The 26,329-nt window shown below is 39.8% G+C and overlaps 1 protein-coding gene and 3 long non-coding RNA genes across 8 annotated transcripts in view; 2 read left to right on the top strand and 2 right to left on the bottom strand.

Annotated features, from left to right (window-relative positions):
- The window catches only part of LOC123512929 (putative nuclease HARBI1), a 6,824-nt gene extending 1,587 nt beyond the window's left edge, over positions 1–5,237 (top strand). For both annotated transcript variants that reach the window (XM_045269611.1, XM_045269610.1), the window contains exons 2-6: positions 1–167; positions 769–1,041; positions 1,343–1,396; positions 4,572–4,725; positions 5,020–5,237. The exon at positions 1–167 is cut by the window's left edge. In XM_045269611.1, the coding sequence (XP_045125546.1) occupies positions 1–167; positions 769–1,041; positions 1,343–1,355 (453 nt within the window). In that variant the 3' untranslated portion in view covers positions 1,356–1,396; positions 4,572–4,725; positions 5,020–5,237. The remainder of the gene's footprint in view (positions 168–768; positions 1,042–1,342; positions 1,397–4,571; positions 4,726–5,019) is intronic.
- On the bottom strand, positions 1,452–22,513 carry LOC123512930. 4 transcript variants are annotated; one of them, XR_006677218.1, is made up of 7 exons: positions 22,307–22,513; positions 19,937–20,109; positions 18,003–18,086; positions 9,167–9,371; positions 3,131–3,292; positions 2,391–2,541; positions 1,452–1,795 (listed from the first exon to the last, which is right to left on the bottom strand). It is a non-coding gene; the product is annotated as an uncharacterized LOC123512930 (long non-coding RNA). The 4 variants fall into 4 exon arrangements; XR_006677217.1 differs by having other exon boundaries at positions 9,260–9,371; XR_006677219.1 differs by having other exon boundaries at positions 9,260–9,371; positions 18,003–18,104; positions 22,307–22,476.
- LOC123512931 lies at positions 10,125–26,274 on the top strand. The gene is made up of 2 exons (XR_006677221.1): positions 10,125–10,295; positions 24,825–26,274. It is a non-coding gene; the product is annotated as an uncharacterized LOC123512931 (long non-coding RNA).
- On the bottom strand, positions 22,705–24,927 carry LOC123512932. The gene is made up of 2 exons (XR_006677222.1): positions 24,791–24,927; positions 22,705–22,805 (listed from the first exon to the last, which is right to left on the bottom strand). It is a non-coding gene; the product is annotated as an uncharacterized LOC123512932 (long non-coding RNA).
- Positions 26,275–26,329: the final 55 nt, after the last annotated feature.

Genomic DNA, 26,329 nt, shown 5'->3' with positions numbered 1-26,329 from the left:
ACTCATGATGCCAGGATATTTAGTGAAAGCGGCCTTAAAATCAGGTTTGAGAGAGGAATTGTACCTGCTGGCTGTTACCTTCTTGGAGACAGTGGGTATCTGTGCCAACGCTTTCTACTGACTCCTTACCTCCAGCCACAAACTGCTGCACAGGAAGCATATAACAGGTTAGTCTTATGTATATAACATTGGTGCCTAACCCAACAAGTTGAAAAAGTTAAAGAGCACATTCACCATTCTATATTGCATATTTACTGCTAAGGTTCAATTTAGCTCTGACTAGGGTATTAACGTATAAATTTTGGTTCTATTACAGTTTAAGCCAATAGATACTAGGTGGTTATAGCCACCCTGAGGCTAGAAAAGGTGTAGTTTAGGTTTGGTTAGTTCAGGGGTGTCCGGGGGGGCAGTGCCTCCCTGGTTAGAATAGGTGTAGGTTAGGATTGGTTACTTTAGGGGGTCTGGGGGACGCAGCCCCCTGGCTAGTTTAGGCAAAATACAATATTGTAGGTAAAATATCCCTATATGTAGAGATTTTTAGGGTAATTAAAAAAAATGGTATTTTTTAGGGTATTTAAAAAAATTCCCGTAAACTTTTGGGGTCAAAATTACCTAAATTTGCCTTCCCCACCCATAACCCAAGATTCCCCACAGGCCCCCAAGCTTGCTGGGAGTTTTGGAGGAGTGTGGGTAGAGATAGGAAATATTGTCTTAAACTGTAAATTTACCCAATTTTTACTTACATCATTATGGTTAATGTTCTTTTAGGGCACACAAGCAGACCAGGTGTGTTGTGGAACGTGGCATTAATGTTCTACACCAAGAGATTAGAGTCAATCCTAAGAAAACTTGCAAGATCATCATGGCCTGTGCTGCACTGCATAACTTGTGCAAGGAAAGAAATTTGGATATACCTGTGCAAGATGGACCAGTGGTGGAGGAAGAAATACAACATGCCATTGGTCATGATGAGCCAATGCAGCCTGGACGAGCCAGAGACGGTCTCAGATTCAGGGATTACATTGTGAACATTCACTTTAAGTAAGTAGTATTTTGATTCAGTGTTGAAATTGACAATTGGATTTGTCATCAGTAGTATGAAGTTACCTTTTTATGTATTTATTTTTCTCATAAACCATGAAGTCTACATTATTATATAATGTACACTTTTCTTTACAAGTTTAAATTCTATAACATTGCTGAACAAAGAACTTGTTTGGTTCTTCGGATCGATCAGTGTCACACAGAGAGAGAGAGAGAGAGAGAGAGAGAGAGAGAGAGAGAGAGAGAGAGAGAGAAAGAATTTCCACTTTTAATGCTTCCATCTTATTCTTTTCAACAGCCAAGAAGATTGATGCATGCAGTTTGGAGCACACATTCACCAGCTGTTTCACATGTAAGTGGATGGATATGAGAAAGGGATGGGGAAATCTGGATAGTTAAAAGCATAATACTATTGCAGCTTTTTATTTTCTCAACCACACTTGCTTAATCTTTAGAAAAGTATTTGGCAATGTTCTGCTAAGCAATTGTTTGAGCCCTGTAAGCTTCTTCCATTTGATGCAGCACTTTCCTCACTGCCTCTGCATGCTGCTCACTGTGAAGTCCTGCTTCAAATACAGGGTTCATGGGTGGTTGAGAAGGAGGCCCTCTGCTTGCCAATGTGGACAATTCAATAGGAAGAGCTACACTAGCTGAACCTACATTACATTGAGGAGGTTGTGGCAGAGCTTGAGGAGCGGAGTTCATGACTGGATCATCTTCTGTCAACTCCATTGTCACCTCATAATCCAATCTGAGACGAAGCAAATGATGGCTTTGTTAAAGCATAACTTGCATCATCTTTGGGCAATATAAGTTTCCTACAAAATGACAACCATTAAAAAGAGCAATCATAACATTAGAAATGGCTATTCTTACGATGCCACAATGCCTTCCCCGTGTGGCTATTTTTACGATACTCGCTTTACATCTGGAATATCTCGTTTTGCTCATACTTGAACGTGTCACGAAGGTAGGTTACATTGAATTAGGATAGGTAGATTAGCTTGGGTTGTTAAAACGGGCGTCTGCCATGTTAGAGTTGTCAATCGATTTCACTGGTAAAACCTAATCTAATCTAACCTACACAATGCAATCTACCCAGCCCTTCCCTACTCTACATAGCATAACCTGCCTTTGTGACACGTTTACGTATAAGCAAGACGAAGCATTCCAGACATAAAGCGAGTGTTGCAAAAATAACCAAGGTAGGAAGGATTACAGTGCCGTAAGAATAGCCACTTCCTATAATATTTTTGTAATGACAATATTAAAAATTGCTGATACAAATAAAGACAGTAAATTAAAAAAAAGAATTATAATGAGAAACACAAAGATTTCATTAATACCTGTTAGTGTCAGCTAGTCCAATCAAACTTGCATCAGCAGGACCATCCAGTGTAACCCCTGTAATACAGACATTGTCGGGTCCCACAATGTCGGCAATCAGGTCTGTCAAGGTGTCATCTCCAGCAGTAGTCTTCTGTGAAGGACCACCACCTGAGTAAAAATGAAAAATGTAGAAGTCTTGTTGGAAGGTATAATAGTGCTACAGTTTTATTAGATCATGTTGACAAAGTTTGTATGCTTCATACCAAATTCACAAGTAATGTTTTTTCAAAAGACGGTAAAGGTTTATTTTCACATCATAATGATATACAACAATAAGAGATGCATTAATGGTTCTATTGTGATGCAACACAAAAAAGTCACTCTTAGCCATCCTTATAAGTTTCCCTAGATTCATTAATGCATCTCTTATTGCTGAAGGAACTAGCCTAACCTAACCTATTGTCTAGAAAAGTGTCCTTCACCTCATAGAGAATACAGCAACTGAATTTCAAATACCTCATAATTTGATCATATAACATTCAAGTGGGGAAGAATGCACATTTCATGTAAATATGGACTTATTTAACTTATTCCACGTTTCTAAACCTATAGATCATTATTACAGTACTTGATTTTTACCCCCACAATTTCAATTCCACCCTCCCCAATACCAAGTTTATTTAAGTTCTTTAAGGTAATTACTAGGGTAAACATATTTTAATTAAGGAACCATTATTGTAAAAATTAATATAATTACCAGTTCTATGGTGCTACTGCTTTCTTGCTGAAAGTGCACGCTTCCCCTTTGATAGGAGATTTTGCCACTTCTTTTCCACTTGCTCTCTTGATCGTCGAACACAAGGGAACACGCTATTCAGCTTCTCGGTGACCTCCATCCATGCTTGTCTCTTGTGTTTTACTGTGAGGTAATTTAGCTTAGCAGTTGAGGCATGAATAAGCTGGCTAGGTGTAGTTGTTGCATGCCAGGTGAAAAAGTAAGCTTGTCATAAGAACTGAAGTGATGTTTTAGACATGATGTACAGTACGTGTGAGTGAATGAGAGAGATTAGTGTGCCTCTTTTCCACTTCGGTTTGTCCTTAGTGCAAACTGGCAGTTGGCTAGTTAACTAATATGTTATTTTCTTTATTCGTTACGTTGCGTTATATCAATCCTTACTGTTGCCGCTTATTTAGTGAGTTTCTCTAAAAAATATGGTGTAATTAAATAGACCTGTAAGTGCACATACACGTGCGCACATGCACACAAGCACATGTGTACACACACACAAACGCACACACAAGCACACTGCATAAAGTAGTGGTTAGCACACTCGGCTCATAACTAGGGGACCCCGGATTTGAGTCCCAGGCGGGACGAGGCAAATGGGCAAGCCTCTGTGTAGCCCCTGTTCACCTAGCAGCAAGATATGGGATGTAACTCGAGGGTTTGTGACCTTACTTTCCTGGTGTGTGGAGTGTGTTGTGATCTCAGTCCAACCCAAAGATCGATCTATGAGCTCTGAGCTGCTCTGTAATGGGGGAGGCTGGCAGGGTGACCAGCAGGCAACTGGGATGAAAATTACAGACATTTACATGTATCAACTAATTTTGAATTAACCTTTTCACTACTGTTTTTCGTTTGTTTTATACAATTTCATGCTGTATTAGCTATTTTCACCTGATGGGAAAAAAAAAATTCCTATTACAGTATACTTTCATACTTATCCTTTACTGAACATCCTCCTATTATGCTGCATCTTTTGGTTTCCCTTCATTGAGTGTGGCGAGGGAATAATAAGTCTCAAAGCATGCCATGTCTTGTCTTTCAAATTTCCTATATCTGGTATGCTCCTGCTATAGTTCTTGTCTTTCAATTCCCATTCCTTGCATGAGGGAGTATCAAACATTTCATCCAAAGAACCTCCATCCTTTTTTCTGTTAGAATTCATTCAATGTAGCCACTTGCAGATTTCCCCTTGTCATTTCCCTTCTATCACTTGTCTTTCAATATTCTCTCTTAGGCATCAGTAAGGAATCAATAAAACATTCGATAAGAATCTAATATTTTTTGACGTTCTATGTTTCCTTGTCTTTTATCAGCCTTCAAGGATGTTAATCACCAAGCCTATTTCATACAAATAATTTTTTGACATTTATTATTTTCATTTCAAGCAATTAATCATCTGTTATCCTTGCAGGCATGGGTGAGGCATTTCATCACAACTTCCCTAGATGACTCCCACCAACATGCCAAGAATCTCTACTGCAATTCCCAAAAGCTGCTATTCCCTTGGGCCTGACAAGAGTTACCCTTTACAGTGAGGGAGTGCAGGAGTAGCAGAAGGAAGGAGGGTGAATGTCAATTCCTTACCTTAGATCTCATGATCTCAAATGAGTTCTTTGCAATCAATGTTGAGTTAGTAAGAGATTGAGGAATTTTTAAGTCCTATCATGCATTCAGACTGAGAAAGTGACAAGATTAACATTAACATAGCAAACATCCACACTTAGCACAATAATTAGTAGTTAGATATTCTTAGGAAACAAGGAGTTAGGGAGATAATGATCCAACAGACAGTGACAGATACAATGCCAGTTTTAACTTCCAGGTTAGTGAACATGAAATTTCCTCCTTTCCCTTTCCAGGTTGTGGTAAGACTGACAGACAGCAAGCAAACTACAGGACTTTTACTAGAAAAAGTTTTCTCCATTCTTCTAGGGGTGTAAGTGAAAGATGCTCCTTCCTCACTAAAGTTTGTGAAGATCAGCAAGTCTTTCTCTCTCTCTCTCTGTCCCTTCTGGGGTGGCTCAACTCCTTCACTGCAGTCAGTGATGGAAGATTCCTTCCTCACTCAGATAAAACACCAACTGACAACCATCCAGCAAGGCTCAAGAGTTCAGTGAAGCAAGTGTCATGGCAGAAAGGAATTGGCAGCAGAATTTTGGTGCAATGATCAGCACACTGTATAAAATTCCATATAACGTAAAATGGCCAAGTGAACAACTCCATGACGTGCCTGTCACTCTCAGTGTGAAGACAAGGGTGGTGACCAAATACGTTATGGCATGGATGCTCACTAGCCCAGACAACGCTCCTGACAAGCTCAAGAATCTGGGTATGCTCCTGTAAAAAAAAAAAACAGCCACTGCCATCTCTGAATATGGCTGTCAGCCTCCATCCAACCCAAGGGACCCACACCTGCATTCCTTCCACCCAGCTGACTACCACCACCAATATGGAGTGGTGATTTACTGAGGACATTACCCAAGGGGACCAGCCTGTGGACTTTAGAAGGCTCGGTTCTGCATTGGAATGTGCAGGACATGCAGCCTAAGAAGCATTAGGTGATACAGGCAGTATTTGAGAATATCCTACAGGAGACCTTAACACCTGCCAACTTCGAGTGGTGGGTGGTGGGTTTTACACTCAACACGTTGCCACAGAGGGCATCCGCAGCTGTGTGGTTCTGGCGAGGAGTGCCACCCTCATTGCAGAGTTGCCGCTCCTGTGTACAGTGGGAACAGCATGGAGGTCCTGGCATTTGAACTGCAAGTGGGAGGTCTCCTGTTCCTATTGTGTAGCAATAGGGAGGCGGTGGCATAGTGGATAAGGTGGTGAGCGTGAGATCGGGCAGACGTCCACGCGTAGGTTCGAATCCCACCATGTACAGCCTTAAAACACTTTGCCATCTGTTGAGTGGTTTAAAGTTACCTACATATCACCATGATACCCAGATTCTAGGTGGTTACACTCAAGATGAGCTTGGGCGGTGATATGAGCCCTAATATGGGTACCACTATAAATAAAATTACCTGCGCCACTAATGGGCGGAAGCTGAACAGCGCTTCCCATATACTTTCCAAGTGTGCCTACAGGTGCTATAGGCCTTACCGTAAAAAAAAAAAAAAAAATCTCCAGGAGTTTGGAGGCAGAACTTCTCACCCTTGCCTCCCACACCAGCTTCTTTGTGGTGGGCAACCTCAATGCCCACCATCCTGTCCTGCAGTCATCATCCCCCAGCCAACAAGAGGGCTGCCATCTTGCCATGCTGCTCGATAACGTCCTGACATCCAACTCCTCAACACAGATGAGGCCACCCACAACCAGGGGGGAAGGCTCGATCTCACTTTGGTGGTAGAGCACCCTCGCTGACGGCTTTACATGGTAGGTGCGCCCCGCCTAAACCACCCACCCAGTGGCTCCCCCCAGCACTGTCCCATCTGCCACTATGTTTGAACATCAGGAGAACAGACTGGGCCAAGTTTAAAACCTCCCTAGATAAGTGATGGGCTGCATACCAGCTACCTGATGACCTATACTTGCAGGAGAGGGACTTGACTGCTGCCATCCATAGTACAGCTGATGGAGCCTCCTCCCCCATTCAACCTGCTGATAGAGCAGTTTACAGCCGTGCCTTTCCTTAACCCGTAAACTGCGCCAGACATCTTAAGATGACAGGTTTTCTGAGCTGCATTTAAAAAGTTCCCGCACAGCCACCGTAAAATCCAATGAATATCATGTGGCAACATCATCCCTCTTTTGCTCCATATAGGCATTTATCTCAGTCAGCCTTAGGCAGTCATGGAAGGTGGTAATTCATCATCTTGCGATGCTGGCCAGCCTCCTGGCTCCCACATTCATGGCCATGGGGGAGGCAGAAGATGTCGTAAAAAGGAGATAGTAAAAAAAAAAGCTTGCACTAGGCCCTGATGATGTAGATTATTTATAGCAATCAACTTCTGGTGCTGTGAGAAAGCCCAAGAGATGCCGTAAACGCCCTCCTGCCTCTCAAGGTCATGAGCGCGCTGCCGCTTCCTCGCTGCCCGGCAAAGCGTGTAATATGCCATTGACACCATAAAAAATTTTTACCATTGATTGAAGATTCTGAGGAATCACTCATCACTTTCTGATGATCCACATTGGCAGAAAGAACAGGAAAACGAAAGTGGACGTATAGGAGAAGAATCAACAGATGAGCTGAGTGAGGGAGAGATGTCAGCTGATCAGACACTTCTCAAAGAACTTCAGCCAGCCATCACTGCCACACAATGTATTTTTTTCATTTTTTGTTTCACTTTTCAGTGCTCTACTTGTCTCCTTTGAGTTTCATAAGATCAAAGATAGTTTTCAAGCAAGTTGATTTTTTGCCATTTTTTGCGCACCCTGCAGCTGTCCTGAAATCATAATTGCGCAATTTAAGGGTTAAGGACACCTCCTTGCTGAGCTATGAGAACAACCTCACCCTTGTCACCACAACAGGTGCTTGATACCATCAGCAGGAAATTTGAGGAGCTGAGATTCAAGATCTCTCAGCCAAGAAGTCTAAGGCCATGATGAAGGCACCAAACCCAGCCTGGCAGCTCCACATCCAGGGAATAGTGCTTGCCTGGATCAGAGCCTACCAGTACCTCGAGGTGTGGGTTGAAAAGCAACTGTCCTTCACAGCCCACACTGCCTACCTGAGGGAGAGAGGATGCAGGCCAGGCTAAACGTGATGTGGGGCATGACACGACTCACGGTGGGTACTTTCTGCTCTGTCCTGTGCCCATACTATGTACAGGCGGTATGTTGTCTAGCAGACTACAGTGCCTTCTCTGCCATGGAGAAGGCACACTGGTCCACTGTGGAGCTGCAGCAGCATGCCCTCATGGCCATGGCTCGGGATGCCAAGCCTGACAGTGGCAAGACAGATGCTGCAACTATCATCGGCGGAACTGAGTTGGTGGCCATCCAGCTTGCCCTGGCGCATGCTCGCCACTACCAGGAAGCCACTGTAGTGCTGCACAGACTCCAGGACTCCAGCAAGCACATTCAGGTGACAATTGTCCAGGCTCATCACTGCCATCCTGAGCATTAGAGTTCCACTGCACAGGGACAGCAGGTGAGACTCAACTGGATATCTAGCCATGTTGGAGTAATGGGGAATGAGGCTGCTGACACTGGAGCCAGAATAGCCACGATGTGTCCCTGGGTGAATCGCCACATGCCTCTGAACCTGCGGCAGGTGAAGGCATCCTGCAACCCAGCACACCCATCAATCACACCAACTACTACAGCAAGGCCAGGGCTGTCCTCCATGTTTGCCACACACCCCGACAGACGTGATGCTGCAGGTGCTAAGGGTAGGACCTCCGACTGCTCACCACAGCTGCAGAAACACAGATGATGATGGCAAACAGCTCTTTTTGCCACACCACCTTTAATGATCAAATCAACCTGATATTACTGTACAAATACAGGAAAATTCAATATAATGTATAATTATCAATAAATCTGACAAATTGTGAAATATACTTACAAGCTATAAAAATATTCATTAAAAATGTTGGTAAACCATTCCTTGCCCCAAAGGGGAAAAAAAAAAAAAAAGCCAGGATAAATAAAAAAAACTGACACCAAGTATTAAGGTGAAACTTGCAATAGGTTCCCATCCATGTGTACAAGTAATGTGTTCACTATGAGCAAATACTGGGGAGAACCAATGTGCAAGTTTTACCTTGAACTTGGTGCATTTTTGGGGTTAATCCTGGCTTTTTATTCCTCTTCAGGGCAAGGAATAATTTACCCAAACTTTCATGTTCAGTCCTGGCTTTTCTTCCCTTCAGGGAAAGGAGTGGTTAATTAAAATTTTGTTTGTACTATTTATACTTTCTACTTTAATGCTCATATAAAATAAAAATTTAAGTGAATCAATTTATAGAAAAATTTTAATCAATTTATAGAATTTCTTTAAAAGTGAATTTATTTCATTCACTTCATGCAATAATTTGGTGGTGGTATATAAGAAATCACCACATGGCCATGTGATGTTTGTTGGGCTACCAAAGCTCCCACAAGATAGTAGATAGCAGCAGTAATAGCACTCAACAAGGGTCCCAAAAATACCCTTCACTGCCTCTCCCAGAGGCAGACTCCAACAGTCTTGGTATCAGGCAGGAGGAACCCTGACCATTAGCACCAGCAGACAGGGTGTGTGCTGGCTGTAGGAGACAAACGCCTGCAAAAGAATGATGCAACTTATAGAAAGTAACTATATGAATACATTGAATTTTTAAAAAATTACACACGCATACAGATTAATATCAGGAGTACTGGAATAAAAAGTAAATATAGTGGAGACTCAATACTCAAATGTCTAAGTTTATTAAACACAAAAGTTTGATTTAATACTCGAATAAATACCTGGTAGTCAAATGTCCACACACATGGTTGTAAACAATGGCTTCCTGACCTCTCCCTCTATCCCTCTGCCAACTGTGCTACTGCGGTCAGCAGAATAACATCCTCCTGCATTCTGTTTGTAGTTTTTCATTTAGAAACTTAGAGGTGAAAATATCTGGTAATAAAACGACTGCACACATGGTTGTAAACAAAGCACTGGTCTCTCCCTTCCCCCCGCTGTTATTGGCCTGTTCTGATACTGGTATTCCAGTATATCAGCTCCATAATCTCCACAGTTGAGAAAATAACATTCTTCTGCCCTCTACGTAGTTTTTCATTTAGAAACTTATAATGGCACCAAAGAGATTTATTACTGGTGAAAATAAGGAATCTATAAAATAGTGAGTGTTGAGTGAGCCACAGCCGTCCACTAGTGGGTTCACAGGAATCACGCCAGAAGAAAAGTTACTACGGGTAACTCGATTTACGCTTTTTTGTTATATACGCGATTTGGCCCAACCGCATTTTCAAACTGAGCGCCAGAGAGTTCCGCAGCTGGCCAATAGGTGGGAGCTCCGCTCTTCTCGTGCCTCATTTGCTGTCTACCAGCACTGAGTACAGACGGAATCTCTTCAATCTGCCTATAATTCACCAAGATGGCCCCAAAACGTCCTTCATCTTCTGCATGTGGGGTTATTTTTGATAAAGTGGTTAAGCTCAGAAGATGATTGTGATTGACTGTGGTGAAGGCAGTGACACAGTGAGTGTTGTTTACGTATTCTTTTTTTTTTGCTTTCTCATTATTTCTTGCTTTTCCCTTTACTTTAAATACACTTCTAGTATTTAGAATGGTAAATAATAAAACATGTTAATTTAGCCAAATAAATAGAGTATTCTGTACAAATTTTTTTGGACCACATCTCACATCCCCCCTATTATCTATTGTTTCTTATGAGAATTACATGTTTGTTTTACGTGAATTTTGATATACACAATGCCTCTTGGAATGCATCTATCGCGTAAATCAAGAGTTACCTGTACACGTTTTCATGGATGGCGACTCGTCCTCAGATGACCTCCTCCTCCTCCACACCCTTCTCCCTTCTTCTTCAATATTATCCATCACCCTGCTTTCACTTACGGTATGTAGGAATCAAAATTTAAAAAAAAATCAATTTACTGAAATTTTTAGAACAAATTACCTGATTTATAGGTATCAGTAGTCAAACTTTTCGATACTCAAACAGCCATTTGGAACTAATCAAGTTCAAGTATTGAGTCTCCACTGTATATGAATACACTGAATTTATAAAAATTGACACACACACACACACACACACAAAAAAAAAAAAAAAAGGAAGCACATTGAGATGGATGGAAAATTATTTGAGGGGGAGAGAATGGATGGAAAATTATTTGAGGGGGAGAGAAATAAGGACGGTAGTTAAAGATATATTGGTGCCAATACTTTTTCTCATATATATAAACGACATGCCAGAGGGAGTGAACAGCTACATAAATCTGTTTGTGGACGATGCAAAACTGTGCAGAGTTATAAAGCAAAAAGAGGAGTGTGTAATACTGCAGGAAGACCTAAATAAGATCTGGAAATTAAGTAAAAAGTGGGAGATGGAATTCAATGAGGACAAAAGCCATGTCATGGAAATGGGAAAGAGTGAAAGACGGTGACCAGTGGGAATCTATAAGATGGGAGATGGAGTAGAACTAGAGAAAGTAAAAAAGGAAAAGGACTTGGGAGTGTGACTATGGAAGAAAACAATCAACTGATAAGCCATATTGATAGAATTTTCAGAGACATATAATTTGCTAAGGAATATATGATTAGAATTTCACTACATGGACAAAGAAATGATGAAGAAATTGATACATACGTACTATAATAAGACCCAGATTGGAATATGCAGGAGTTGTGTGGACCCCATAAAAGAAACACATAAGGAAGTTGGAGACTACAAAAAATGGCTACAAGAATGGTTCCAGAATTTGAAGGGATGACATATGAGGAGAGACTAAAGGCTATGGATCTACCAACCCTGGAACAGAGAAGGGAGAGAGGGGATCTGATACAAGTTTATAAATTGATTAACGGAATAGATCAAGTGGATAATGAGAAAACTGATCCTGAGAGAAGAATATGACATTCGAAGCACGAGATCGCATAGTAAAAAACTGAGGAAGGGAAGATGTCTGAGAGATGTTAAAAATATAGTTTCCCACAAAGATGTGTTGAGACTTGGAACAGTTTGAGTGAGGAAGTGGTGTCAGCAAAGAGTGTGCATAGCTTTAAAGAAAAATTGGATAAGTGGAGATGGGGCCACACCAGCGTAAAGCCCAGGCCCTGTAAAACTACAACTAGGTAAATACACACACACACACACACACACACACACACACACACACACACACACACACACACACACACACACACACACACACACACATAGATTAATATCAGGAGTACTGGAAGAGAGAGATTATATATTGCAAAAAAGACTAGATGTGGTATATATATATTACAGGGAAGTAGTGTAACCAGTGATTTCATGAAATCACTGAAATTTTCAGTAAGTTCATGTAATTACTGTTTCACTCGTGGGGTTCACGTAATCCCTTTCAGTTCTGAGAGAGTTAGCCAAAATAAAGGGATAAATATTCTGAAACCTCCCTCTTAAAATGCAGTCAAGTCATAGGACGTTGGAAATATAGAAGCAGGTAAGGGGTTCCAGAGTTTACTGGAGAAAGGTATGAATGCTTGAGAGTACTAGTTAACTCTCTCTATTAAGAGTTGGACAGAGTAAGGGTAAGAGGAGGAAGAGAACCTAGTGCAGCAAGGCTGCTGGAGGACGGGAGGCATGCAGTTGGCAAGATTAGAATAGCAGTTAGCATGAAAATAGCATTAGATGATAACAAAAGAAGCAACATTCTGGTGATGAGAAAGAGGCTGAAGTCTGAGGAGGAGAATTGATAAGACAAGCAGCTTTTGATTCTATCCTATCTGATAAAACTCTGTGAGTGTGGAACCCCGGTCATACATGCAAAAAGTACTCCATACATGGGCGGATAAGCCCATTGTAGAGTTAGCAGTTGGGAGGGTGAGAAAAACTGGCGGAGACGCCTTAGAACGCCTAACTCCATAGAAGTTGTTTTAGCAAGAAATGAGATGTGAAGTTTCCACTTTAGATTATGAGATTATGACTGAGGATATTCAGTGCAGAAGAGGGGGAAAGTTGAGCACCATTGAAGAAGAGGGAATAATTGTCTGGAAGGTTGTGTCAAGTTGATAGTTGATAGAATTCAGTTGTAGAGACGCATTGAGCACTACTAAGTTTTCTCTGCCCCAATCAGAAATCTTAAAAAGATTTCAGGCATTTTGTGTTGTCCCTGCAGGAACTGTTAACTTTCTGAAGGATTGTTTGTCTCTGAAAAGACATGGAAAAAAAGCACTGAGTGGTATCATCAGCATAGGAGTGGATAAGGGGAAGAAGTTTGGTTTAGATGACCATTAATGGATAATAGGAAGAGAGTGACAGGATAGAACTTTGAGAAACACCACTATTAATAGATTTAGAAGAACAGTGGCTATCTACCACAGCAGCAATAGAACAGTTGAAGAGGAAACTTGAGATAAAGATGCAAAGAAAAGGATAGAAACTGCAGGAGGATAGTTTTGAGATCAAAACTTTGTGCCAGACTATATCAAAAGCTTTTGATATGTGTAAGTCCTTAGGCAACAGCAAAAGTTTCCCCAAAATCTCTAAAAGATGATCAAGACTCAGTAAGGAAACCCAAGTCATCAGTAGAGCAGCCTTGACAGAAGCCATACTGGCAATCAGATAGAAGATTGTGAAGTGACAGATGTTTAAGAATCTTCCTATTGAGGATAGATTAAAAATCTTTAGACGAACTAGAGATTAAAGCTATAGGGCGGTAGTTTGAGGGATTAGAAGGATCACCCTTTTCAGGAAACAGGATGAATGTAGGCAAACTTCAAGCAAGAAGGAAAGAAGTTGATATGAAGCATTGGAAGAGTTTGGCCAGGCAAGGTGCAAGCACAGAAGCAGTTTTTGAGAACGATAGGAGGGACCCCATCAGGTCCATAAACTTTCTGAATGTTTAGGGAAGTGAAGGAATGGAAAACATTGTTGCGAAGAATTTCAATTGAAGGCATGAAATAAGTCAGAGAGAATAGAATAGGGATGGACAAGCCCAGAATCATCCAAAGTAGCATAGGTTTGAAAGAAGAGTTCAGCTTTAGAAACAGATGTGTTGGTAGTACAGTAAAACCTCAGCTCACGACCATAATTCGTTCCTAAATCCTGTTCGTCACCCGATTTGTTCGTCCCTGAATCAATTTTTCCCACAAGAATGTATTGAAATACCATTCCAGACCAAAAAAAAAAAAAAAAAAATCATACTTTTGTCCATAACACCCATTCAAAATAGACCTTTAATGTATGCATGACATGAACAAAATAATTATAGAAAGCCTAAATTGTTTTACTTACCTAAATGCTATCAAAATGATAATAAAATGAATAAAAAAGAAAAGGTTATTTACTTGAGAAACTGGACGTTGATGGCATGATGGAATGAAGGAGAGGAGGATGGGGAGGAAGACGGACAAGATCCGAGAAGACAGTCATGAGAGAGGACTTTGGATGTGCGCAGCGTGCCAGAGCTACACAACAGGTGTGTAGCGTCACAAGTCAGCGCCACTATGTGGGGCCCCTTATAGCAGAGAGGATAACGCCGAGGAAGCTACAGTAGAGCGCGCCGGTAACATCACCATGCCCAGGAAAAACAGGAGAAAATCGTGGTGGCACGGAGATTATGTTATGTAATATTTTGCGTATGTTCCTGTTTCTATTTTCTTTTGTGCTTATGTTTTGTTTTGTTGTTGTGTGATAGCTGGGTTGGCTATCAGACAAACGGCTCGCCTGCCGGCGAGCCATTTAACCACTTTCCTCCCCCGAAATATCGTTCGTCCCATGGGTCGATATATTGACAAATTTTTTGGTTGTCTCCCGAATTGTTCGTCCTTAGAGACGTTCGTCAAGCAAGGTTTTACTGTAGTGCCATCAGGATTAAATAAAGGAGGAAATAATTAAGAAGTAAAGTTATTGGAAATAATTTTGGCCAGATGTCAGAAGTCTGAAGGGAGTTGGATTTTGAAAGATTTTGACATTTTCATTTACTGAAGAAGTGTTTGGCAAGTTGAAGAAAGGACTTGGCATGATTCTGGGCAAGGCTCAAATATCTTTTGTGGGAAACCTTTCTATCATGTATAACATGAGAACAGGCTGTCTTAAACCAAGGTTTGGAAGGTTCAGGTTGAAAAAAAAAGAGAGAGGAATGTACACCTCCATTATGCACTCAGCACAAAAGAGATGGGTCTCTGACAGGGAAACAGTATTCATTCCCGGGAAAATCAGCATACTACCTCTTCAGGCCCACCTAACTGGCAGAGGCAAAATGCCAGAGGCACCTCTGTTTTGGGGGACCTTGAGGAGGGATTGAAGATATAGGATGTGAGATTGTATGGAGATCTCTGCAAAAGGATGGAGAGAGAAAATGTGCTCCACTTTAGAAGTTAAATTGTCAAAGAATTTCTAATAGTCAGAGGAATTGCGCACATAGATGCAACACCCAGCTTTGGAATACAAATGAGGATAGAGATGGTAGGAGGGAACAGAGAAGGGGCTACCATCAGTTGCCTCAGACACCTGTGTTTCAACGAGGAAAAAATAAGATTCGTTAGAAGAGAGGTGGTATTCTACATATTGAAAATTAGATCTAAGACTGCAAATGTTACATAAATTAACAAAGAAAAGTTAATGGGGGTTTCAAGGAATTTATGGTTGATACCAGGAGAGCAGTCTGACCTGGGGATGTTTATGGTACCCTCCCCAGAAGAAGACTCCAAGGTGGGAGTTGGAGTTGCCATTTTTCTAAACTTTAAGTGAGGGGTGTGTATGTAGTAAGTGCTTGTAGTTTTGTGTGAAGAAGGAAAGCCATCTTTAGAGGGCAGGCAGTGACTGTTCCCTTGAATTTTGAGACACAAAGGGGAAATGTTCAGTAAGTTCTCAACTAGCTTTAATGGGAAGTTCACAGCACCCCTTGAACTGACCCAGACCAGAACTGGTCCAGAACTAGTGCTACGAGATCTTGCCAGGAGTGAATCATCTACCACCTCCTCCACACAGAACAAGTATGAAATATTCCTAGAAAAGTACAAGGAAGGGGTGAAGAGGTATGTTCCTGTACACAGAGTAAGGTACAAAGGTACAATGCTAGATATACCAAAGCTAGGAAGAAATTAAAGAAGTAACAAAATGAAGACAATATATAAGGAAACAATATAAAGAGGCACAAAATTAATGTTACAATAAAAAAGGGAGAAAAGAAAGTTTGAAAAACAAATGTAGTAGAGATGTGAAGAGGAACCCAAACTTTTTTTTACAAATATATAAAAGGAAAAATGCTGAACAGAGAAACCATCAATAAGTTAATCAAGGAAATACGATATATGAAACAACAGAAAAAGTGAGTGAACTTATCAATGTGAGCTTTAGATATGTATTTAATGAAGGAGATTCTATAGAACTAAACAATGAAGCGATGCAGGAAGAATTAAGGAATGCTGTGGCGCAAAAAACAGATAATTAGCAAATTATTAGAGAAAGAGGATCTTAAAAAAGCAATGAGGCTGGATAGTGTCAGGATGGACAGTGGGAATGTAAAGAATAGCTGGTGGAACCAATTTGTTATATGATTAACAGCTCTTTGATGGAAAAGAGTGTACAAAGGGAGTGGAAAAGAGCAAATATAGTGCCTATATACATTGGAGGAAAAAAGACCAAGCCCCCAAATTATAGACCAGTGTCACTGACTTGTGTTGTGGGAAATATCTACAAAATTCAAATCAAGGAAAAATAGATGGAATATTTGGAGAAAAATTAAATTATAAATAACTCCCAATTTGGTTTTAGAAAAGGAAATTGTGTATAACTTTTTTTCATGTAAGAAGGGAAACTGGCCAAGGAGAAAAAAAAAAAAACACCAATTACCAGTTCCCTTGCAGGTCAGAGTCAGCCAAAGGAAACGGACAAATGTCTTGAAACTTCCCTCTTAAAAGTCATAGGAAAACTTCCCTCTTAAAAAGAAATAAAGCTGTAGGAAGATGGAAATACAGAAGCAGGTAGGGTGTTCCAGAGTTTACTAGAGAAAGTTATGAATGATTGAGAGTACTGGTTAACTCTTGCATTAGAGAGTTGGTCAGAATAGGGATGAGAGGAAGAAGAAAGCCTTGTGCAGGGAGGCTGCAAGAGGAGGAGAGGCATGCAGTTAGCATGATTAAAAGAACAGATAGCATGAAAATAGCAGTAAAAGATAGCAAGAGATGCAACATGCCAGTGGTGAAAAAGACACTAAAGATAGTCAGTCAGAGGAGGGGAATTAATGAGACAAAAAGCTTTTGATTCCATCCTATCTAATAGAGCTGTGTGAGGGGGGATTCTCCTAAACATGTGAAGAGTACAATTTTTCTATATAAGAGTAATAGAGGAGGTACAAGAAAGTGATGCATGGGTTGACACAGCATATTGGGATATCAAAAAGGCATTTGATAGAGTACCACATAAAGACTCTTATGAAAGATGGAACACATAGGAGGAATACAAGAAAGTATTTTAAGCTAGATGAAGGACTACTTAACAGAAAGAGAAATTAGGACTGTGCTAAGGGACATCTCATCAAGTTGGAGAACAATAACTAGTGGTGTACTAGTGCTGGCACCAATAATGTTCCAAATATATATTAATGATATACAAGAGGGTTTCAGTAGCTACATGAATTTGTTTACAGATGATATGAAACTATTGAGAGAAATAAAGAGCAATGAGGACTGTACAAAATTTCAGAGAAAATACTGACAAGATCTGGGAGCACCAAAAGTGAAAATTAGAATTTAATACTACTAAGAAATGTCATATGATGGAAATGGGTAAAAGTAATAGAAGACCTATATGGGAATACAAAATGGGAGAAGAGATTATAATGAAGAGGAATGAAGAGAAAGACCTGGGAGTGGTTATACAAGACACCCTGATCCCAGAAAACCCATAAATGGGTTATTTACTTAAACATATAAGATATTAACAAATGACATGGATAAGAGTATGATTGGTGGAATGACTTTAGTGAAGAGATATTTAAGGAAAAGTTGGATAAAAGTAGATATAGAGACAGGTCACTATGAGAGAGAGAGAGAGAGAGAGAGAGAGAGAGAGAGAGAGAGAGAGAGAGAGAGAGAGAGAGAAAATTGTGACAGCCTGATTTAATAATGGATGTGATGCAGCAAGAGGAAATCAGAGAAAAATGGAGGAACAAAAAAAGAATTAACTTAAGATCCTGAGGGAACAACATTTGCGTATGATGTAACACTCACACAAATGTAGTGTGTGCATACGTGGGTCCTGCTGCCATGTCAGTCATCACTTTCAGGTGGGTGAGAGGAGACACATATCTTGATCTGTGGATGTGTACACAACTATGGTGTAATACATTAGAGTATGATGTAACAGTCATGATTTATAGTAAATATACATAGATATTTGAGCATAATAGACATAAATATATACATGCACACATCTTTCAATGGTAATAGTGAACATAATGAGTGGGAATACAAGACAGCAGTATAGACGACACAAATGCATGGCAAACATATGTACAGAACTCTAATGCATTTGGTGCACTCATTAAATGGTTGCACAGAAACACTCAAATGAAAGCAATCTTTAACCTCAAGATCCATGGCTAGTGGGTTTGGTGGAGGGCAGAATTACATGAAAAATTATGTAAATGCAGGCTATCAGACTTGCTACATAAAATCCACAATGCCTCGCTGACTGGGAATACTCACCTGCATGCAATATTCCAGTTTTAGTTCATCATTCCAATTGGATTTTTATACAATTTTAATGTGTTAATGTACATTTTTACGTTATTACAGCTGTGCGATGTTACAAAGTCCATTTCAAGTATTTCTCTACCCTATAAAAGCATGTTTCTGTTATCTCACTAAGTTTAGTTTGCAATTTAGTGGAGTCACACCAAGAAAAAAAAGTTGGTCACAAAGTTGCAAGTTAAACCTGAAAAAATTAAAATCATGCTCAGCTCTGGAAAGGATCATCAGTTATATACAGCCAGTGCCAAGTGACTTAAAAACATGTATGTAGTATATACATCACATTGCACAACTGGCATAAATGGCACAAGTCAAACTTTCTCAGTCTGAAATCAATTAAGTAAAACTGCATGGCAAGTAAGATTAAACCCTCCAATTTGAAAGAATAGACTAAACAGATTCAGTGTTTGGCATTATTGACACAAGGAAGAAATATTTCCTGAGACTGCTTCTTGCTTTGGTTAATAAAACAGCTGCGTCTATTTTAAAAGCTTCCTACGAAGGTGATGTGTGATCCCTACAAAAAATATACAGACCATGATTATATAGTACAAGTGTTAATTTCACTGGAATGGTGAAACAAAGGTATTACATGTATTTTACATTAGCATGAACAGCAAGTTGGCTTTCGTTACCCTTCTCATCTTAAAGACCTTGTTCTTCTGATCAATTTGAACCCATACAGACCTGTCACAAATTGTTATTTATTCACTTTTTTCAAGATTAAACTCACTGCTATGTCAACGGCGGGAGGCAACGCACCACCACGTGCCATGGACAGGCGGGCACTGAAGAATGCTGTTTTGGTGTGTGGGTTTGTGTGTGCGTATGATATATAATCTGTGCAAGCATGATATATTATGACGGTTATTGGGTTGGGTTAGGTTTTTTGTTTAGGTTAGGTTCGTATATATTCATTGAAAACCGGTAAAAATATACCAGAAAAAAAAAAAATACTTAGTTTTACCGAGAACTCGTATATCCACAACAGACGGGGGGGAGGAAGGGGGTTATATGAAAAAAAACTTTCGCCTCAAAAACAAAGTGTATATTTATTAAAAACAGGTCTAAATTTAACATAAAAAAGAAAGAGTTGGTTCGTTTCACCGCAAAATCGTGTTTCCGTAAGAACCGGGGGGGAAGAGGATAAAAAAAACTACAGATTTGCAATGGAAACGAAGTGCATATTCATTCAAGACAGATCAAAATCTACCATAAAAAAATTATTTCATCCCAAAGTGAGCTGTTCATGTTATTGTAAAAATTTACCGAAACAAATTGAAGTCATATGCCATTTAATTGGTATCAATAGAGAGAGAGAGAGAGAGAGAGAGAGAGAGAGAGAGAGAGAGAGAGAGACTCAGCGAGACCCCAATTCTCCACAACCCAATAAAAATAAAACAAAAACTCACCTAATAAACGAAGATATTTTTTTATTGTTGTTGTATGGCCTTTGAGGTGGTGGCAGCAGCATATTGGTAAGTCAGCTGGTTACATTCTGCTGGATGATCCTATCCTGAGGTGGCTATGTCTTGCAACAGGCCAGACCGGGACCGCGGGAACCCCTCGGGGCTGCTGCGTCTGTCTGTGGAGGTGGATTGATGACAATATTCAATTCCTTCATTCTCTCATACTAATATTCGGTATTATTGCAGTTTCAACCAATACACCACACGTAACTATACACATTCTCACGGTCTACATCACACTTCTACGAGCATTTCTAACCCCATTTTACCCTATCGGAAATTAGTAATAATTTCACCACAAGCCTTCAAATGTGCGGTGTTCAGCGAGTTTTCTCTAAGTCCAGCAAGCTGCAGCAAGCCACGGAGCTCCATCACACTCGGAAATGAGCAGTACATTGACTTGCATTTGTTTATAGCTGGGTAACTGCTGAATAGGATTCTTATTGTGTCTATAGTTCTTTTGTCCAATGACGTGCCACCACCTCTTAACAGCACGAGCTGCGCCAATGGGAATTTGCTATATGTATTCGTAGGCGGGGCACAGCTGGGCAGACAGGTGCACTGAGACATCTGTGTGTGCAGTTCAGCCATGGCCACCAGTGACACTAGTTGTAAAGGTTGCGAATTTGATTACTGGGAAATCATCGCTCCTGCGATGCAAGTCAGTGTACAATCGAGAAGAGGACCAGCCAGGACCTTCATCCTTTCGTTAAGGTATTGTGAGGAGGGGTATTGGTAGAGGTAGGGCATATTGTGTGAAGCTATAAGAGAACCGGTGTGGGGGGAGGGAAGCTGCTCCAAAGCAAGGATATGGTAGGTTAGGTTTATGTTAGGGTTAGGTTAGTGTTGCAGGGGGGTCCCGGGGGGTGCAGCCCGCCCGGTTAGGTTAGGTTACATTAGGTTAGGTTCATGTTAGGGTTAGGTTAGTGTTGTAGGGCTGTAGGGAGGGTCCAGAGGGGTGTATCCCTCCCCTAGGTTAGGTTTGGTTTATGTTAGGGTTAGGTTAGTGTTGTTGGAGGGATCTGGGGGGGCACAGCCCCCCCCCTCTGGTTAGGTTAGGTTTTTGTCCTTAGATTTTCTGGATTGCCACATCTCGCATCTTTTGGCTCCCACCCAAAACCCCCGATTCCCCACAGTCTCCCAAGCTTGTTGGGGGGAGGGAAGGGGAAAGGGAGAGAGCAGTGGTTCTGTACTTTTACCTTGGTTTCCCCACCCTAAAACCCCGCTTTCCCAGGTCCCCAATCTTGTTAGACAAAGGGAAAAATAAACACAAGATAGGATATATTGGTTGAAACTGCAAATTTACCTAATATTCTTTCCTCTATTTGGTAAACCTACAGATATTCACCACCTTGCCCTTTCTGGACGAAACTATTTTTTTCTGGTAGATTTCGGCTTGCTTTTAATTATAATACCACTTGTTTTTGGTGCAAATCAACCAATTTTTTTTTATACAGCCCCGAAACATATTATGATTTGCATCAGAAAACAACTGGTAAATTCATTAAAAACAAGCTGAAATCTACCAGAAAAATTAGTTACCTCCAGAAAAGAACCTAATTTAACCTAACCTAACCTAACGTAACTAAACCTAACCTAGCTAAACCTAATCTAACCTAATTAAACCTAATCTAACCTAACCTAACTAAACCTAATCTAACCTAACTAAACCTAACTTAAGCTAACCTAACCTAACCCAACCTAATCTAACCTAACTAAACCTAATCTAACCTAACCTAACCTAACTAAACCTAATCTAACCTAACTAAACCTAACCTCAAGGGCCGTCGTGATTGGTGGAAATATATTTTTTTTTTTTCATTGGCCGCCGCTTCAGTTTCAAAGAACAGAACCAATCAGCATAAACAATTAAGCGTATGCTCAGACAATGGTATGTCACGGCGCCCGCCGAGCCGCCGCGAGCGCATGACACCATCAGTGTGTGGCAGGGTTTGATGAGGGAGGCTAGTGTCACGGCTTATCACCAACACACGCTTAAATAAAAAAAAAATTGTGTCGCCATTCAAAAAGGTTGCACTTAGTATACATGGGGTTCAAATTATTCGTAATCAGGTCTATCTCATGAGGTGGGTAAATAACACGTAGCTGATTATGGTGAAACTCTGCAGTAATACCCTTTATTCTTACACTACAGCTATTCCTTCTTTCTTTCTTTTTTATCACTTATACTCCACCTCGTCCTATCTTCGTGATAATCCAGTAAACAAAGTCCATTCCACCTTGCGATTCCTTCCACAACCACCCTCGACTCACCGGCCGTCATCTAATATCCTTATTTTAACTTTCCTTTACCTTCCACATGAGAGCTGACGGTGCTGACTGGTCCATGCTTCCATCTTCTTAATCTGCGCCACGAACGAAGGGTCACAGTCAAGGGAATGAGGCAGAAATGGTAAACAAAATTACGGAAGCAAGACAAATGCCCCCAACCCACAAGTCAGCCAGGCAGGTGACGTCGCATTGTTGACGACTTTAATGTTTTTTTTTTTTTTTTTTTCATCTGTAAATAAAGACATCATTAATAGTTTTAGATTATTCATAATATAGAAGCAGTAGTAGTAGTAGTAGTAGTAGTAGTAGTAGTAGTAGAAGTAATTGTGGTGGTGGTAGTAGTAATAGTAGTAATTGTGGTAGTAGTAGTAGTAGTAGTAGTAGTAGTGAGGAAATAGCTGACTGTGCAGAATCCTTACCTAGCTAGCTCAGTCCACCGCATCAATATTTAACAGTACGGGTGGGTATCAACTCCTTTAACAGTTTGATTCAGCGCCACAGCCGCCCTTCACCACGCCCACTAGGCATCCCGCGAGAGTAGAGGAAGGACTTAGTATAAGGGTTAATAAGATGGGATGTGAGAGTGCTACCGTACTACAATCGATCAGTGCTACAGGGACTGAATGCAATATAGTTTATCATACTAGCTCACTCGGGACTGTATTTAAACTTTACTTGCATGTATTGGATAAGTTAAAGTTACTTGTATGTACAGGCATACTCTATAAAGCATATCATGCAGTTACAGTTGAGTATTCATACAGGATGTTTCAGAAAAAATGCCAGGATTTTTATCTCTATTTATTCAAAAACTAATAATGACAAAAGAACAAACTGTAGTGCTATCAAAAGCAAACTCGATGGCAATTTATCCCTTGTCTAAGTGAACTTCTTGAAGTTCATGTTTTCAATGAGTGCCGCGTCGGTTGAAGCATGTTTTAAGGCGTACACAGAAATTCTCACCAACTTTCTGGCATGTCCCTGACCTCAGTCCTCCTGATTTTTGGTTCTGGGGAGCTGCCAAGGCTGAAGTATGTGCCAACAAACCATCAACACTCACTGAATTAAAGCAAAATGTGAAGGCATACACAACCAGTGTGACCCAAGAGACATGCCAGAAAGTTGGTAAGAATTTCTGTGTACGCCTTAAAGCATGCTTCAAACCGACGCGGCACTCATAATGAAAACATGAACTTCAAGAAGTTTACTTAGACAAGGGATAAATTGCCATCAAGTTTGCTTTTGATAGCACTACAGTTTGTTCTTTTGTCATTATTAGTTTTTTAATAAATGGAGATAAAAATCCTGGCATTTTTTTCTGAAACCTATATATATATATATATATATATATATATATATATATATATATATATATATATATATATATATATATATATATATATATATATATATATATATATATATATATATATATATATATATATATATATATATATATATATATATATATATATATATATATATATATATATATATATATATATATATATATATATATATATATATATATATATATATATATATATATATATATATATATATATATATATATATATATATATATATATATATATATATATATATATATATATATATATATATATATATATATATATATATATATATATATATATATATATATATATATATATATATATATATATATATTACACACACACGAGTGGCATGTATACATGTTATGGGGGGAGTGATGGAGGGTAGGGTCAGAACTGGTTAATTAATTGTAGTCATAGGGCTAATTACAGTCGGCTCTTTACTTGAGGAAGCAGTTTTCCTACCTAAACTGTTCCTAAGAAAACTGGTATCTGTTATCTTTTCTTCCTAGCAACTTTCATTGGCCGCTAGAGCACGCATATCATAGGTCTATCTTTCTTCCTCTTCCCCTCCATATCCCGCCCTCAGTTCCCTCCCGGCTTCCCTTCCCGTCCAGTCCCTCTTGTCCCGTCCATTCTCCCCTTCCTTCCCGATGCTTCTCATACCTCCTTGAACTATGTAGGTGGTCACACCACAATCCTCAAGGCATTTGTGTTAGTATTAAGCGTACGTAATCCTATCAACATGGCTTGGTTCACGTCTATACCATTTTCTCTCTCTCTCTCTCTGTGTGTGTGTGTGTGTGTGTGTGTGTGTGTAAATACTCTTATTATTTGTAAGAATCGTCATCAGGTTTTCACGAAGCTTCTAATGGTAGTTCGCTCGTCTGGAATGACCGTGGTTTGTTATAAATTCCTGCTCGTGTTCAATTTAATACTCAATTTTAAATACAATATTTGTCGTGCATTCCATTGTAATAATTAGACATCTAACATTGCTTTATATTCCTGTGAACCCTGATCACGTGCAAGAAACTAAAGGTTGGTGAGTGCGGTTCGTTCTGAAACAGATCAATGAGTTGAACGGTCCTTAATTAAATAACCTGCTCATTAATGAAATTCGTTTGCATCTAACACTATAATGACTGACCTGTTCATTCCATGTAGTGGCCTGTTCATTTCAGGTAGTGGCAGCGCCAGGATGCGGGGAATGCAGGAACCAAGGAACGTGAGTGTAGTCCTTAAACTCAGAATCTCACCCAGGCGAGGAGGAAGGCCGGCCAAGGCACAGCTCTGGCAGCGGAATGCGCAACGAACACTATTAACACCTATACGATTCTTTACACTTTTGAAGTACACCTAAGGTGAATCTTGACTGAAATCAGATGATCAATGTTAATTTGCAGCTACATCAACTATAAAAGACAAATGATAGCATCTATGTACTTACATTATGTAGAAAGTAATAATTCCACTAACAAAAGTACAAGATAAACAATACATTAAGAATAAAAGCGTCCTACATTCCTTCACTAGTATATGGCAATTAACACATCTACTGACGTAATGAACTTAACACTGATCTTGAACAAAAGAATGGGTGAATGGAGGCCCGAGTACCTCGGCAGACATGAAGCGGTAATGTCTTTATATGATTTGGTACTTATGCTTCTTGTTAGCTGATGGAATGAAGAATATCTTAGAGAGAGAGAGAGAGAGAGAGAGAGAGAGAGAGATGGACTTATTGATTAATATGATAGTGCCTCATAACTTTGTCCTACCACATGAGCAAGCAAAGCTTGCTGTTAAGTAAGCATGATGGAAAACCAGGGAAGAATAACATACCTGCTGCGTGCAATCTGAAGCAGGACATATCGCGACGTGACTGGTGATGAGTGGGCTCATCATGACAAGATTAAATTAATGTTCCTGATAGCCACTCTATTTATGACTTAAGTGCACATGTGAAATAAGTCAACTTTAAGAGAGCGCCGCTACCATATCTTTGAAACCGCTAAAGCTATTTCCGCTACCTTAGCCAGCTGAAACTACTATTGCTACTATAGCTACTTTTACAATATCGCGAAAACCGCTGCCTGCTACTTAGCTCTCGCTACATCACGAACATCTAAAGATCTCCGATTACAATTATCTTTATCTATATATACATCACATCTATAACTCATAATGCACATCCACGGAATAACATATAATTCAAATAAAAGCATTTAAAGACATTTATGATTCATATCTTTAAGAAGTAGGTATATAGGCAAATATAAGAGCTGGAAAAATATAGCTATGTTCCTATACTTTTGATCAATAACGACTCTACTCGATAAGGCCAGAATTCTTGAAGTAGTACATGCCATAACATAGTTGAGGAATTAAGGTCTTCAATCATCATCTACCGTAAAACACAAGTAATTCAAGTGTTATCACTGTTCTCCATTCAGTTAAGGCTTTAAACAAAACTTTGTAAATAGCAAAACCCCAGACACTAAATTGAGAATAACATGACCGAAAGTTAACATAGGCCAGCTGATGTGATATGGATCTCCGCCAAAATAATATGATGAAAATATATATATACCATAAAAAGCATGGAATTTCTAAGAAAATTGTTAGAACATATTTCTAAGTGTGTATTATTTACATTTCCTTAGATTAATATATAATGAGGAAGTAA

Source organism: Portunus trituberculatus, chromosome 35 (genome assembly GCF_017591435.1).
Source record: "Portunus trituberculatus isolate SZX2019 chromosome 35, ASM1759143v1, whole genome shotgun sequence".
Taxonomy (NCBI): Eukaryota; Metazoa; Arthropoda; class Malacostraca; order Decapoda; family Portunidae; genus Portunus; species Portunus trituberculatus.
Note: the sequence above shows the minus strand (reverse complement) of the source record. Positions and strands in the feature narration are given on the sequence as shown.